Source organism: Scyliorhinus canicula, chromosome 17 (assembly GCF_902713615.1).
Source record: "Scyliorhinus canicula chromosome 17, sScyCan1.1, whole genome shotgun sequence".
NCBI classification, from domain to species: Eukaryota; Metazoa; Chordata; class Chondrichthyes; order Carcharhiniformes; family Scyliorhinidae; genus Scyliorhinus; species Scyliorhinus canicula.
This window is the reverse complement of record NC_052162.1, coordinates 65,773,093-65,789,677: the sequence shown is the minus strand read 5'-3', so window position 1 is coordinate 65,789,677 and position 16,585 is coordinate 65,773,093. Positions and strand designations below refer to the sequence as shown.

The following is a 16,585-nucleotide window of genomic DNA, read 5'->3' as shown; positions in this document are numbered from 1 at the left end:
TGCCCTTTTTATCATCTGCCTGTGATTGCAGTATGTGTGGCAGTGGCAGTATTTTAATTAAAATGTCAGAGCAAATTCTATTAGAGCCATTGAGGACGAATCACCAGATCAGGTGAGCACTAGGCCATAGCAGGTCAAAAAGACAAAGGCACTGGAAACAGAGGACTTAGTTTCTACTGTAATAACGCAAAACTGAAGAAAAGAAAAACCATGTACTGCTGAATAACAAATATATATTGTTTCAGCTCTCCAATAGGAAATTAAGAAGGAGGGGGAAAAAAACAGTGTAGGTCCTTGCATACCAAATGAAATTTTGTTTAGATAGTATGTATATGAAATTAAGTAAATATAACAGTGCCCTTGATTTGCATTTTCGAGCACTATGTGGACAAAAATTCCAGAAGTTTTAGTATGTAGGATATAAAGAAGATGCAATATTCCCAGTTGGCCAACAACGGCAGGGTGATCATGAAGAATTAACACTAAAAATTGATGCCAATTTTGTGCAGATTTAGTTATTTGATTTTCCTTAATCTGTTACTATTCCCTATTTGTGTTCACACCTTCATCTAGATTTTGTGCAGTTATTCCAACATGTTATATACACAAGATGACAGTTATTTTTTTAAAAAGAAAATTAAAACATTCCCATTGTTTCATATTAATTAGGAGAAAGCATCAGTGTGAGGCGTGAACTGATGCTTTCACTGTTGTATCGCTCGCTACCTGTGTTAATCTATAGGCAGATCACTCGAGGATTCTACAAGTTATATTTGCGCTCGATGAAAATGAGAAATGCAGTTTTCCTTCATTAATTGAGGTACTGGGTGGGGGTGAGGGAATGAAATTCAACATCAGCAGGGTGATAAAACGCAAGGAGATAAAGTGACAGCCCGTCAGACTATTTGCTCGTTTTTCCTTTCCTGTGACTTCAATGAAAAGATATATAGGATGGTGCACGACTGGTAGCCGATCCACTTACGCACATTTTGCATCCCTACTCACCTTGAATTTCATCTCTTAGAACTCTTTTTCTTTCCAAGCGCTTCTCTGTTCATTGTCCTGACATTTGATACAGTTACCTTTTTATTTATCCACTTTCATGTCTTATCCCCTCTCGCCCCTTTGCCTCAGAGACCTCAGGCAAGCGTCGTTCAGTGCTGGTCTCCACAATTGGGAACCAGATGGAACGGCACTCATGGTCTCCCAGGGAATTGGAGGCTCCCAGGTGCCTGTCCTCTGGTAGGGTGGCACCAGCAGGCCCCCTGGAAGTGCCAGCTGCACATCTTGGCATTTCCAGCATGGCACACTAGCAGTGCCACATGGGTTCTAGCTTGGCACTGCCAGGGTGCCAGGCTGGCATTTTTACCGTGATGAATATCGGGCCCAGGGTGCCCTACGTGGGTGCGGTGGGGACCCTGAGGGCCCCCATTAAAGGTAAGTTAGGGCTTGGGGGAGTGGGGGGAGTTCAGGGCTCCCAATCTCTTCCCGCCCTGAGGGGTTCTGGCAAGCGGAGTTCCTCAGTGGAGTAAACGGGACAAAGTGTGGCAGAGTTCCGGTAGGTAGCATGGCATTTTTCGGCATGCGAGCGCCAGGAAACACCCGGTTAAACACGCCCATCCTGGGAATCCGTTCCGATTTGGTTAGATCGTGCCCTCTATTTTATTCGAGGCCACCTCTTTGAACATGTCATAAAACTTTCCAGCACAGAAAAAAGGCCTTTCGGCTCACCCCGTCTGCGGCAGCCATCTAGCACCTATCTATTCTAATCCCACATTCCAGCACTTGGTCGGTAGCCTTCTTTGTCATGTCCTTTGCCCACTTTATTCTGATTGCCTTGATCATTGAAAAGGCTAAAACGAATAACTTCCTTGTACCCATACCTCTATCCAGCTCCATTTCCATCTGTGTTTACCACAAGTGACTTGGAACTGCATTTTATCACTCAAGTGCCCAACATTTTGGCCTCGATTTGTTAAAATAATGTTGTTGATTTGCTCAGCTATTGTCTTATTTTTGTTCCAGCAAAGCCTTTGCTGTCTGCCCACCTGGTACAGCCCTTGGCTCCTCTCCCTTATTTCTAAAATCCCAGTTGAACATTCATAGCAGACAACTGGCATATCCATTTATTCCCAGTCGTTACTGACTATGACCAGCTCTACCAGGTTCCCTCTCCTCTACCATAGCATCTGTTACTCTAGGATCGTGCTGGTTTCTCTTCAAACTAACAACTGCTTCCTGAAATCACTCCCCCTGCCCCCTCCATGGATATTGTACAACGTTTCCTCCTTGGTGATGAACAAGGAGCAGTAGAAGACCATTCAGCCCCTTGAGTTTGCTCCACCATTTAATAGGACCGTGGCTGATCTGATAGTAACCTCAAACCTGCTTCCTGCCTGCCCCCCGATAACATTTTGCCTCATTGCTTACTAAGAATCTAGCCAGCCTTAAAAATATTCAAAGACTCTGCCTCCATTGTATTTTCAGGCTGAGTACGAAAGACACACAACCCTCTGAGAAAAGATTTTGCCTCATCTACATTTTAAATTGGGGACCTCTCATTATTAAACAGCAATTCCTAGTTCTAGATTCTCCCACAAAAGAAAACATTCTCTCTAGGTTCATCCCATCAAGAACCCCCAGGATCTTATATTTTTCAATCAAGTTCCTTTAACATTCATTTTACAGGCTGTGGAGATCACTGGCAATGCTAATATTTATTGCCCATCCCTAGTTGGCCTTCAGAAGGTAGTGGTGAGCTGCCTTCTTGAACAGCTGCAGTCCCTGAGGTGTAGGCACACCCACTGTGCTGTTGGGGGAAGGAGTTCCAGGATTTTGACCCAGTGACAGTGAAGGAACGGCGATATGTTTCCAAGCCCGGACTGGTGAGTGACTTGGAGGGAAACCTCCAGGTGGTGGGGTTCCCAGGCATTTGCTGCTCTTAACCGTCTCAATGATAGTGGTTGTGAGCTTGGAAGGTGCTGCCTAAAGAACCTTGGCGAGTTATTGTAGTGCTCCTTCTCGATGGTATACACCACTGACATTGTTCATTGGTGGTGGAGTGTTTAAGTGTTTGTGAAAGGGGCAACAGTCAAGGGGGCAGCCTTGTCCTGGATGGTATTGAGCTTCATCAGTGTTGTTGGAGCTGCACTCATCCAGGCAAGTGGAGAGTAATCCATTACATTCCTGACGTGTGCCTTGTAGATGGTGGATAGGCTTTCGGGTGTCAAGAGATGAGTTATTTGCCATAGCATTCCTAGCCTTTGACCTGCTCTGGTAGCCACAACATTAATATGGTTTCCAGTTCAGTTTCTGATCAATTGTAACCCCCGGATTTTGATGGTGGGGGATTCAGCGATGGTAATGCCATTGGCTGTCGAGGGGTGATCGTTAGATCTCCTCTTGTAGGAAATGGTTATTGTATGGCAAAAATGAATTTGCCACTTGTCAGCCAAAGCCTGGATATTGTCCAGGTCTTTCATTTGGAAATGGATTGCTTTATTATTTGAGAAGTCGCGAATGGTGCTTTACATTGTGCAGTCATCAGCGAACATCCCCACTAATGTTCTTATGATAAATTGGTGGTAATCGATGAAGCAGCCGAAAATGGTTGCGCCTGGGACGCTACCCTGAGGAACTCCTGCAGTGATGTCCTGGAGCTGAGATCATTGACCTCCAACCACCACAACCATTTTCCTTTGTGCCGGGTGTGACTCCATCCAGCGGAGAGTTTTGCCCCTGATTCCCATTGACTCCAGTTTTGCAAGGGCTCCTTGATGCCATAATCGATTAAATGCTGCCTTGATGTCAAGGGCAGTCACTTCTGACATTCAGCTCTTTTGCCCATGTTTGAACCAAGGCTATAATGAGGTCAGGAGCTGAGTGACCCTGGCAGAACCCAAACTGAATCCCCGTGAGCAGGTTATTGCTGAGTAAGTGCTGCTGGATAGCACTGTTGATGACTCCTTCCATCACTTTGCTGATGATGAAGAGTAGACTGATAGGACGGTAATTGTCTGGGTTGGATTTGTCCTGTTTCTTGTGTACAATTTTCCACATTGCCGGGTAGATGCCAGTGTTGTGTATGTACTGGAACAGCTTGGTTAGGGGTGCAGCAAGTTCTGGAGCATACGTCTTCAGTGCTATTGCTGGAATATTGTCAAGGCCCATAGCCTTCGCAATATTCATTGCCTTCAGCCGTTTCTTGATATCATGTGAAGTGAATTATATTGGCTGAAGACTGACATCTGTGATGCTGGGGACCTTCGGGGAGAGCGTGATGGATCATCCGCTTGGCACTTTTGGTTGAAGATTGTTGCGAATGCTTCGGCCTTGTCTTTTGCAAAGATGTGCTGGGCTCCTCTATCATTGAGATTGGGTATATTGGCGGAGTGTCCCATGAGTTGTTTAATTGTCCACCACCATTCACGGCTGGACGTGGCAGGACTGCAGAGCTTAAATGGGATGTGTTCATTGCGGAATTGCTTAGCCCTGTCTGTCACTTGCTGTTTGGCACACAAGTAGTCCTACGTTCTAGCTTCACCAGGTTGACACCTCATTATTAGGTGTGCCTGGTGCTCCTGGCATGCTCTCCTGCACCCTTTGTGAACCAGGGTTGATACCCTGGCTTGGTGGTAATGGGGAATATGCTGGGCCTTGAGGTTTGTTGTGTCAGTAAAATCTCAGATGCTTAGACCAGTTTCTTATTCAGATGTTTTACCCAGGTGTCCATATTTGCGAGATGAACAAAGGACAAAACATGTTCACAGTTTAATGCAATTGTACTCAATTCTCTCACTCACACGTAGCGATGGCCTAGCAACTGCGTGGCTTGCTAGGCCATTTCAGACTCCGACTCACAGCTCTAGCTATTACTCGCACTTAGCGAAGGAGGCTGGCCAGGTTCTGATCACTCAATGTGGATATCTTCTCTGAGCTTCAAAACCCAGGGACCCTTCTTCTTGCGATTGATTGTGCCTGCGGGACTCCCAGGTTATCGCTGACAATCTTTTCCGATGTTCTTTCCTTTATACTGGTCTGCTTCCATTGTTTCATAGGGATATGCCCACAATTGACCTGAGTTCTATTATCCCATCCAGACCCAAACTCGTTAATGGCAATATACAGGATACTCTGTTTATCCAGGGTGATTCAATCAAGATCTATTGTCCTCTGAAAAGCCGTCGCCTGATCAGCTATTGGCTTATTATGGAGTCTGATGGCTTCTTTTGTCTGTCCTTCGTTCTGCTGCAAAGTTGATCACCTGTGTCGGAAATTCACTACATATTCATAGCATGTCTTGTTCTTTTGTGTAAACGCGATCGGGTAATATAGCGATGTCAACCTTGCAAAGTCTTCCTTACTAATATCTGGGAGCTTGTGTCAAAGTTGTGAGAGCTATCTCACAGACTCGTCAAGCATCAGCCTGACATAGTCATACTCACAGAATCATATAGCGATAACGAGTTCATGTGTTGACTTGAGTGCTCTTGCAGACAGCCAGTATCAGTTCAGTCAAGGCCTCATTTGGTAGTTTCCGTTCATAGACTATGTGGCTTGTCAGGCTGTTTTCAGTGCCACAGGTTGCACGTTGTGGTTGAGTACAATTCTGCTTCTGCTGATGAGGCACAGTACCTCATGGATGCCGTGCCTTAAGTTGCTAGATTGATTTGAAGTCTATCCCATTTGGCACAATGGTAATGCCACATAACACAATGGAGGGTGTCCTCAATGTGAAGAGGGACTATGGCTCCACAACAACTGTGCGGTGGTCACTTTTACCAATACTGCCATGGACAGATGCATCTGCAGCAGGTAGAACGGTGAGGATGAGGTCAAGTATATTTTTCCCTCTTGGTTCCGACCCCACATGCTGCAGTCCCAGTTCTAGCAGTTATGTCCTTTAGGACCCGGCCAGCTTGGCCTGTGGTGGTACCACTGAGCCACCCTTGGTGATGTACATTGAAGTCCCCCACCCAGAGCATATTCTGTGCTCTTGCCACCCTCAGTGCTTCCTCCAAGTGTTGTTCAACATGGAGGACTACCGATTAATCAGCTAATGGTGGACGGTATGTGGTAACCAGCAGAAGGTTTCCTTGCGCATATTTAAACTAAAGCCATGAGACTTCATTGGGTTCCAGAGTCGACGTTGAGGACTCCCAGGGCAACTCCTTCCCAATTGTATAGCACAGTGTCATCACCTCTACTGGGTCTGTCCTGCTGGTGTGACAGGCCATACCCAGGAGTGGTGTTGGTTGTGTCTGTCACATCGTCTGTAAGATATGATTCTGTGAGTATGACTATGTCAGGCTGATGCTTGACGAGTCTGTGAGATAGCTCTCACAACTTTGACACAAGCTCCCAGATATTAGTAAGGAAGACTTTGCAAGGTTGACATGGCTGGGTTTGCCGTTGTCGTTTCCGGTGCCTAGGTCGATGCCAGGTGGTCTATCCGGTTTCATTCCTTTGTGTTTGCGCAGCAGTTGAATACAACTGAGTGGCTTGCTAGGCCATTTCAGAGGGCGTTTAAGTGTCAACCACACTGCTGTGGGTCTGGAGTCACATGTACGTCAGACCAGGTAAGAAGGACAAACTTCTTTTCCTAAAGGACATTAGTGATCCAGATACATCAAAAATGGACAATGGTATCATGGTCATCATTACGTTTAATTGCAGATATTTTACTCAGTTTTTAATCTCCACCATCTGCCATGGTGGAATTTTAACCTGGGTCCCCAAATCATTACCCTGGGTCTCTCGTTTACTAGTCCAGTGACAAAAGCACTATGCCACCGCTTCTCCCTCTTATTTTTCAAAACTCCAACAGATACAAGACTAGATAAAAGCAAATTACTGTGGATTCTGGAATCTGAAACGAAAGAGAAAATGCTGGAAAATCTCAGCAGGTCTGGCAGCATCTGTAGGGAGAGAAAATAGCCAACATTTTGAGTCCAGATGACCCTTTATCAAAGCTGATACAAGCCTAGCCTGTCCAACCGTTCCTCATGAGCCAACATTCTCATTCCAGGGATTAATTTGTTAAATCTTCTTTGAACTCCTACCAATGCATTTACATCCTTCCTTAAATAAGGTGACCTATACTGTACATGGTACTCCAGATATAGTCTCTCTAATGCTCTGTATATTTGAAGCATAACCTCCCTACTTTAGTAGGCAGCTCTGCAATTTCTCACCATTTAGATAATATGCTTTTTTATTCTTTCTGCCAAAATGAGCAATTACATATTTTTCCACATTATACTCCATTTACCAGATCTTCACTCACTCAACCTATCCATATCTTTTTGTAGCTGCCTCATGTCCTTTTTATAACTTATTTCTTACCTATCTTTATGTCATCTGCAAATTTGGAAGACATCCCTTCAATTCCTTCATTCAATTCATTCATATAAATTATAAACAGTTGAGGCCCCAACACTGATCCCTGTGGCACACCACTAATTACATCTTGCTAACCTGAAAAAGATGCATTTATGCCTACTCTTGTGTTTCCTGTTGGCCAACCAATCTTCTATCCATGCCAATATGTTATCCCAATACTGTATAATGAACTTTTATTTTCCGCAATAACCTTTGATGTGGTACTTTATCAAATGTTTTCTGAAAATCTAATTACTGTATACCCACTGGTTCCACAGCACGTTACTTTCTCGAGAAACTCCAATGAACATGTTTTCCCTTTCACAAACTATTGCTGACTCTGCCTGATTAACTTCAACATATCCAAGAGCCCTACTTTTACAACTTTAATGATAGCTTCCAATGTTTTCCAGATGACAGATGTTCAGCTAACTGATCTGTAGTTTGTTGCTTTCTGTCTTCCCTCCCTTTTTGAATAATGGAGTTACATTTGCTATCTTCCAATCTAATGCTACAACCTTCCCTGAATGTAGCGGGTTTTGGAAAATTAAAACTATTGCATCAACCTTTTCACTGATGAAGTCCATCAGGATCTGGGCACTTGTCAGTCCACAGCTCCAACAATTTACTCTTATCACTTTTCTGGTGACTGTAATTTTCCTGAGTCCCTCCCTTCAAATTCGTGATTTACAGCTATTTCTGCAATGTTACTTGCATCCTCTAGAGTGAAGACTGATGCAAAATACCTGTTACTTCATCTGCCATCTTATTTTCCATTCTAGATTCTTCAGACTCACTCACTTTCTATAGGACCAATGCTCACTTTGTTAACTCATTTCTTTTTAAAATATTTACAGAAACTTTTTCCATCTGTGTTTCTATTTCTGGATAGCTTTCTAATTTCTAGTACTCTAATTTTTCCCTTCTTATTAATCTTTTCGTCATCATTTGTGGTTCCTTATATTCTGTCTAATCTTCTGACCTTCCACCTGTCTTTGTACAATTATATGCTTTTTCTTTTAGTTTGATACTATCTTTAACTATTCCAGTTAACCACGGCTGGTATATCTGATCCATGGAGTTTTCCTTATTCATTGGAATGCATCTATTCTGTTTATTCTGAAATATCCCATTAAATGTTTGCCACTGCATCTCTATTGACCTATTCCTTAACCTAGTTTGCCAATTCACTTCCGTCAGCTCAGCTTTCATGCACCCCTAATTGCCCTTATTTAAGTTTAAAACATAGTCTCAGAACCACTCCTGTCTCCCTCAAACTGAATGTAAATGTCTGCCGTATTATGGTTGCTTATACCTAGGGGAGCCTTCACTCTGAGATCATTAATACCATTTCATTGCACAGTACCAGGCCTAGTATAGCCTGCTACTGTTTGGCTCCAGAACTTGCAGTTCGAAGAAACTATCCCGAAAACATTCTATGAACTCCGCATCTAAGCTATCTTTGCCTACTTGACTTTTCCAATCTATATGAGATAAAAAATCTCCCATAATTATCGCTGTACCTTTCTGCCAAGCCACCATTTTTTTTCTTTCTTGATGTTCCGCCCCACCATGTAGTTACTGTTAGGGGCCTGTACATGACTCCCACAAATGACTGCTTGCCTTTACCATTTCTCATCCACACAGTTTCCACATTCTGGTTTCCTGAACTTGGGTTATCCCTCTCTATTATGCTAATACCATCATTAACTAACAGAGACGCCCCTCCACCTTCACCTCATTTCCTGTCCTCCCTAAATGTCACGTCCACTTCAATATTCCGGTCCCAATTCAAGTCCTCCTGTAGCCATGTCTCTATAATGGCTATCAAATCCATACTTGTTTATTTCTATGGGCGTTTTCAGTGAACCTGTTTTGTTTTGAATATTCTGTGCATTCAAGTACAGAGTTTAGTTTTATCCTTGTATTGTTTTTATAACCTCTAGTCTCATCTGTTGATTGACTGTTAGGCTTGCACTCTATCCCTTCCTGGCATGGTCTGCTTTTCACTTCCAAGTTGTCTCTACTCTTTGATTTACTATGTCTTCCTAAAATTGATCCCTTAACCCCAATACCTAGTTTAAAACCCTCTCTACTTCCCTAGTTATGCGACTCGCAAGAACACCGATCCCAGCAAAGTTCAGGTGGAGACCGTCCCAAAGGTACAGATCCCACTTTCCCCAGTACTGGTGCCAATACCCCACAAACCGGAACCCCCTTCTCCCACACAAGGTTTGAGCTACTTATTCATCTCCTTAACCTGATGTGTCACATGCCAATTTTCAAGTGGCTCATGTAATAATCATAGATATTCACCTTTGAAGTTCTACTATGCAGAACCTTCTCCTTTGTCCTGTCTATGTTGCTGGTGCCTATATGGATCAGGACACACTGATCCTTCCCCTCCCACTGCAGGTTCCTCTCCAGCCCCAAGTGGATGTCCTGAACCCTGACACTGGGCAAGCAACACAGCTGTCTGGACTTGCGCACTTTGCTGCAGAGAACAGTGTCAATCTCTCTGAATATTTGTCCCTTGCTACCACTACATTCCTTGTTACATTCCCAGCTTGAACGTGTCCCTGTACCATAGTGCGATAACCAGTTAGCTCATCTACCCTGCAGCCCCCACTCTCATCCACACAAGCCAAAAAAAAGCTCAAACCTGTTGAACAATTAGAAAGACCGAAGCTCCTGTACTGCTGCCCTTTGGGTCCCTTTACCGGCCTCACTTGCAGTCAGTCACACCTCTCTGTCTCTGACCCACTGGCCAAATCCAAAGACCCTTCCCTAAGGAGGTGTGACAATCTCCTGGACTAAAGTATCTAGCTAACTGATTTACTTACTCCTTCTGCTGCACCAAAGTGGAAATCAAATACTGGAGGCTGAAAAAGAGCCTTCCCCGATCTCCCCACTCACCGCACTTCTTGCAGTAAATCTTACCTAAAGCAGCTCTTTCCCGTTCTGCACTAAGTTCCTACTTGAATCAAATTCCGAAATATACTCACTCGGTCTCTATCTCACTCACCCAGGGCAAAGTCTCCCTCACTGACCATGATACTGCTTATCATTATTATTTTATGAAAAGATTGATGGTTATGCAGTTTCATCTCGATGCATCTCCTTCGTTGCAATTTCTGACAAAGGAGCATTAGCCCCTCTGCCCATATTGCAGTGTTTGACTGTCTTGTAGATTTTACATTCTATTTTTAAATAATATTAATAAACGTTGGTTTAGACGTATTGTGTTGCCTGGAGATTATGTTGTACCCTTCCAACATACATGCTACCTATATGTATGGTGATCTGTTTGACTACAAACATGATTATTTTTCTTTCAGATTGTCACGAATGTGAAGTGGAAGAGAAACCAAGAGTGCTTTGGGCTTTATATTTCAATGTGAGAGATACATCTGCAGTTGACAGAAACACATACGAAGGGCTTCCCAGTAATGTGTTTGTCTGTTGTGGACCTGATGCTGCTCTTGGATTTGAGCAGTCTGTTAAGCAGGTACAGTGAGATTAAAAATATCTAAAACAAACTGCTGAAATTGTGCCTTTCCTGCTTTCAGGATGAGCCAAAGGGTTTCGGATGCATGGACTCACCTTTCTGATGTGCCATCACAGTTTAAGAAAAGCAATTATAGCAGTCAATTTGCATAAGTTAAATTAAAAATGAAATAAATGGTTAGTTAATTTTGTTGGTACTGTTGGTTGATATATAAACTTACCAGGTCCTGAGGTGGATTGTTCTTTGAAGAGCATTATGGGATCTCCCTTGTCCCACCTGGACAGTCTCATTTAACTTGGTTTAACATATCTGATAGACAACACCTCTGAAGATGCAGCTCTCCGATCAGCACTGCACAAGTGGAAGCATTGATTTTTATGCTCAAGTGCTGGAGTAGGGTTTGAACCCAAACCTTTTGAATTTAATTCTCGAGGCGAGAATTAAAATGTTTGATCACTACTGGGAAATTGAATCCAGCCTCCTGTAGATAGCCAAAATGTTTTTCATGTCCTGGTATTAAAACAAAAATCTAATAACTATGTTTCTTGTTTATAATAGATAACCATGTCATCTAATCTTAAAATTGATCCATTTTATTTAGTTACAGTAAATCTTCCATACCATTGAACATGGCACTTGAAGACCTGCTTGGGTATTAAAGAGTATGAGGAAAAATGAGAGTTTGGATTAGCTGGGAATTTAAAATGGCTCAGCATGATTTGGTATCCAACAACGGGTGTCTCTTTTGAAAAGTTACAAAATGGTTGAAGTCTGGGACAGCAGTTAAAAGGAAATAAGGCAGAATAATTGCAAAAACCACAAATGAGAAAATTGGGGAAATTGGGGGTCAGAGCTGAGGAGGGAATTTTTTATTTGGAAAGCAAAGGAATGATGAAGCATCTTGGAGTTTAAAATAAAATGATGCTTGGATATTGCTGGACTTTCCGTGGCGTGTCAAAGATGATGATGAAAACCAATGGAGATGGGGAACAGGTTGGTTTCCAGGTGTGGGGTACCATGTAGGATAACTGTAAAAATATCAGTGCTCAGTAAATGTTAATGAATTAAAGTTGGTAGTAGATACAAATCGGATCTGCAAATCACTTTAGGTTATCTGTGCATCTACTCTGCAGCAGCATTCCTTCAACGATTGTAGTATATATACAATCAATTGAGAGAGAGTTTTAGTGCACCCAAAGGTGAAATTGGAACTGCAAAACACATAAAATGAAACAATAAATAAAGCGTACTGTGTGTCAGCTGTGGCTCTGTTGGTAGCACTCCTGCCTCTGAGACACAAGGTTTTGGGTTCAAATTCCACTCCAGGGCTTGAGCGCAACACAAGGTTGCCACTCCAGTGCAGTACTGAGGGAGCATCACACTGTTAGAGGTCTGTCAGTTGAGATATTAAACCTAAGCTCCATCTGCTTGCTCAGATGGATATTTAAAAAAAAAATCCCAGGACACTATTTTGAAGAAGTGCAGGGGAGTTATCCCTTGTATCCTGACTAATATTCAGTCAAGATTACTAAAAGATTATCCGGTCATTTTTACATTGCTGTTTGTGGAAGTTTGCTGTGCCAATATTGGCTGCCTTGTTTCCTACACTACCACAGTGACCACACTTCGAAAGGATTTCTTTGGTTGTCCTCTGGTGGTCGTGAAGCGTGCTATATAAATGTGAACACTTTTTATAGTTTCTTTATCCGCTCAAAGTTAATTGTTGCAAAATAAAGGAAAATATGTGCAATGGTGTGCAGTAAACAGGGGAAGAAGAAACTAGCAGATCTATGATTAATATGTACAATTGTGAAATTCACTGAAAGAACTGGGAAATAATCACATTTGTTTGTGCTGCCTTTGATATCTTATCCACTACACACAATATTTTGCACCCTTGCCATCCTGTTCCAGTTTGCAACTCCCCATGGCCCAAGTGCTAGGCATTGGTACTCCAACTGGCTGCTCAATGACGGCATGGTTTTGTGCTCCTCCTACCCCCACCACCAAAGTGCTTGGATAATGTGGTTATGCGAAGGCACCATAGAATTTCATAGATTATCATAGAATTTACAGTGCAGAAGGAGGCCATTCGGCCCATCTAGTCTGCACTGGCATTTGGAAAGAGCACCCTACCCAAGGTCAACACCTCCACCCGATCCCCATAACCCAGTAACCCCACCCAACACAAAGGGCAATTTTCGACACTAAGGGCAATTTATCATGGCCAATTCACCTAACCTGCACATCTTTGGACTGTGGGAGGAAACCAGAGCATCCGGAGGAAACCCACGCACACACGGGGAGGATGTGCAGACTCCGCACAGACAGTGACCCAAGCCGGAATCGAACCTGGGACCATTAGAACCATTAGAAACAGTGGCATTATACAACACGTGGGTCTGCTTTTCACACTGTGTAAAGATTTTGAATGGGTTAAAATCAAACCAAAACTCAAAGGAGCCTACCCTTCATTCTTCAGGGCAACACGGTAGCACAAGTGGATAGCACTGTGGCTTCACAGCGCCCGGATCCCAGGTTCGATTCCCCACTGGGTCACTGTCTGTGCGGAGTTTGCACGTTCTCCCTGTGTCTGCGTGTGTTTCCTCCGGGTACTCCGGTTTCCTTGCACATTCCAAAGACGTGCAGGTCAGGTGGATTGGCCATGCTAAATTGTCCTTCGTGTCCAAAAATAAGATTGGGTTATTGGGTTACGGGGATAGGGTGGAAATGAGGGCTTAATATAGGTTGGTGCAAACTCGATGGGCCGAATGGCCTCCTTCTGTTCTATGTTCCTTATCCTTCCAAGTATGCTAGATGAAAGCATAGTGCAGGTCTCTGCATGGCAGTGTCTTGTATGGGTCATGTACCATTTGTAGATTTCTAAATTAATAACTCTTCGATTTAGGTATGCTGTTATATTGGTGGATGGGTAAATGGCTACATGTGCGCAATTTACTGATGATGGCCTGCAGGAAAGATTTTAGTTGCATCTTCTGCTGCTCGTATTTAAGTAGCTGGATGAGGAACAGTTGAAGCACACTATCCTCCTTCTGCACCTCCACTATTATCTGGCTTGGTGGGATTACCTTTACTTGGTTCCACTCTTACCTACGCAATTATAGCCGGAACATTTCTACCAGTGTTTATTCTTGGCTATCTTCTTCCTCATGACATCACCGGTAGATGTGAGGTCAGCTTCAACCTGTATCCCAAAGATGCCTTGCTGCACCTCTTCACAGCTCAGCTCTCCATTCTTCCACTGCCATTCTATCTGACTGTTTAGTTTAACATTCATAAGCAAATGAGATAGTGACAATTGCTGTCTTTAACCGTAGCTATTAAACTCCACACTGTTCTTGACCACAGCCACATGTAGAGTGAGACGGAAAGCAACTTCATTTTCCTGTTGTATGCATGCTGAGTTTCCAACCTACTTTCATCTTCATGGCATTGCCCATCTCTACCCCAACCTTGCTCTTATGCCACTAAAAGCTTAATATGTGCCATTGTCACCCTCAGAATTAATTATTCTGGTGCTACCCTGGCTGGCCTTGTAAACCAGATTATCAAATGTTCTTTGTAGACAGAAAGAACATGTACGCATATTGCGCCTGTTCCAACGAATCAAAAAAGTGATAGCCAATTGCTGGTTAATTCCGCAGTGCCTTGACCAATCCAAGTCAATCTGTCTGGTTTAAATTTTCAAACAATGCCTGGTAGTTAACTGTTTGTCACCATTAACTGGTGCATTCGCCATGACAATGCTTCCACTAATCAAAGTCCGCTTGCCAACCAGTCAGCACTCTCTTATCATACAGTATAAAGTTGTTGCTTCCCCTGACATTGGCATTCTTGCAATTGTCCTGATGAGTGCAGGACGAAAAGCTTTGACAATTTATTTTTCAGCAATACTAATGATTTTGTTCAGAACAACGTTCAGTGTCTGCTTGCTGTTGCTTGTCACTAGGCGGAAGATATCTTTCATCAACTCTGTCCTGGGGAAGAGTTCTGTCCTGCAGCTCCGAATCCGGAAGACATTATTTATGATGGTGATGGTGCGCAACCAGAAAATGCTGGTTTTGGAGATCCTACAGAGCCAGAAGTGGCTGAAGTAAAAGAAAATGAAAACTCAAAATCTGATCCCATAGATGGTAATGATGAAATGGTAAAAGCATTGGACATTAATGAAATGGACAGAGAATCAAAAATGTCCAACCCTGACATGCAAACTCTGAAGTGTAATAATGCAACAGAAATGCCAAAGAATGCAGAATAATATTTTTAAAATCAAAATTATGACATGTGGTATTGTTTCCAAATTGTATTGAAGCAAATTGTAAAATGCTGTTACTATATTATACTGTAGGATTATAGAGTGCAACCTTTACACCATGCAACATAATTGACCATTCTAATTAAGGGGACAACTTTTGAATAAATTACTTAAGCAAATGCTTTGTTATCTTACATAAAGCACCCGTTACAAATGGATCTATTTTCATCCACCTGCTGCTCCTATTTCCTCCAGTCTACTTCTCCCTCCACCCCCAAAAATGGACCATTGTTGTGGTCTGTTGGTTCTAATTAAAAGCAAATAGTTGTCTCTCTGAAGGATGAGGTCAGGTGAACAAATGCCAAAATTTTGACCAAAAGCACGTGGATGTTTAAATTCAATTAAGGTATATAAAATCAAAGCTACAGCTTGCTTTGCTGGAATGGTGTTATCACAGTGACAGTGTTTCCAAAGAATTGGGCAGAACTCATGATAAATAGTGGAAAATATTTCTTCATCAAGAAATGTACAAACCATTCAACATTTTGAAATATTGTTTACTGGAAAAAATATTAAGTGCTAATGTTATGTTATGAATATACTTCAGAAAGCAGTGGCAGGTGCAAACAATTTTCTCAGTGGAAAATCAAATGGGTCTGTAATGATATGTGATGGAACAGCAGATGTTTTGCAGATCAAGGTACTATTTTCCATGAGTAATGTGACCAATATCAAAAACATATACTGTGCAATAACCTGTGAAAATACACCTCCTTTAATGCTTATGTAAACAAAAGTGATTAAAATGTTGCAAAAATTATGTCTGTGGTATATTTGTGCACTCTGAATAGGTTTATTGTATGGTTCAGATGTTATTTCTTCAACAGATCTATTTTAAATTAAAACATGATGTGCTTAATTCCCACTGCTAAATTTATAAAAATTCAAAGACCAGTCACATTTTTGACTACTTCCATAATTAGACCATGAAGCAATTCAAGCAACTAAAACAAATAAATGAAATAAGTGTCATATTTGATAAATTGATGAAGAATGTAGTTCTCTTAAGTATGCATTAATTAGTGTTTATAACTGGATGTTTTTATATTGCTTACTGAAAGATCATGTGAAATGCAGAGATTATTCCAGAGGAATGTTGGGTAATATGTCATTGCCTTATTCCTTCTCTTTCCTTTAGGTCTGTCCACATCTCTCCCCCAGTTAATTGTTATGCAAATGAAAATATATCTCCCCCTCACCCTCCCTTATTCTGCCTAATGAATGAGTTTCCTTTAGGATACTTAATATTCCAATTTTCTCCTCAAGTGATCTTTTCACAGAGCTGGGTTCAGCTAAGATGCAAACTTGTCAACATGAACGATTCTGTTGGGTCATGAGAGGTTTGGCTCCACAATAACAAT

The 16,585-nt window shown here is 42.3% G+C and overlaps 1 protein-coding gene across 2 annotated transcripts in view; it reads left to right on the top strand.

The window, feature by feature from the left end:
* Nucleotides 1-15,984, top strand: part of chm (CHM Rab escort protein) — a 169,488-nt gene extending 153,504 nt beyond the window's left edge. For both annotated transcript variants that reach the window (XM_038776122.1, XM_038776123.1), the window contains 2 exons: nucleotides 10,719-10,888; nucleotides 14,859-15,984. In XM_038776122.1, the coding sequence (XP_038632050.1) occupies nucleotides 10,719-10,888; nucleotides 14,859-15,167 (479 nt within the window). In that variant the 3' untranslated portion in view covers nucleotides 15,168-15,984. The remainder of the gene's footprint in view (nucleotides 1-10,718; nucleotides 10,889-14,858) is intronic.
* Nucleotides 15,985-16,585: the final 601 nt, after the last annotated feature.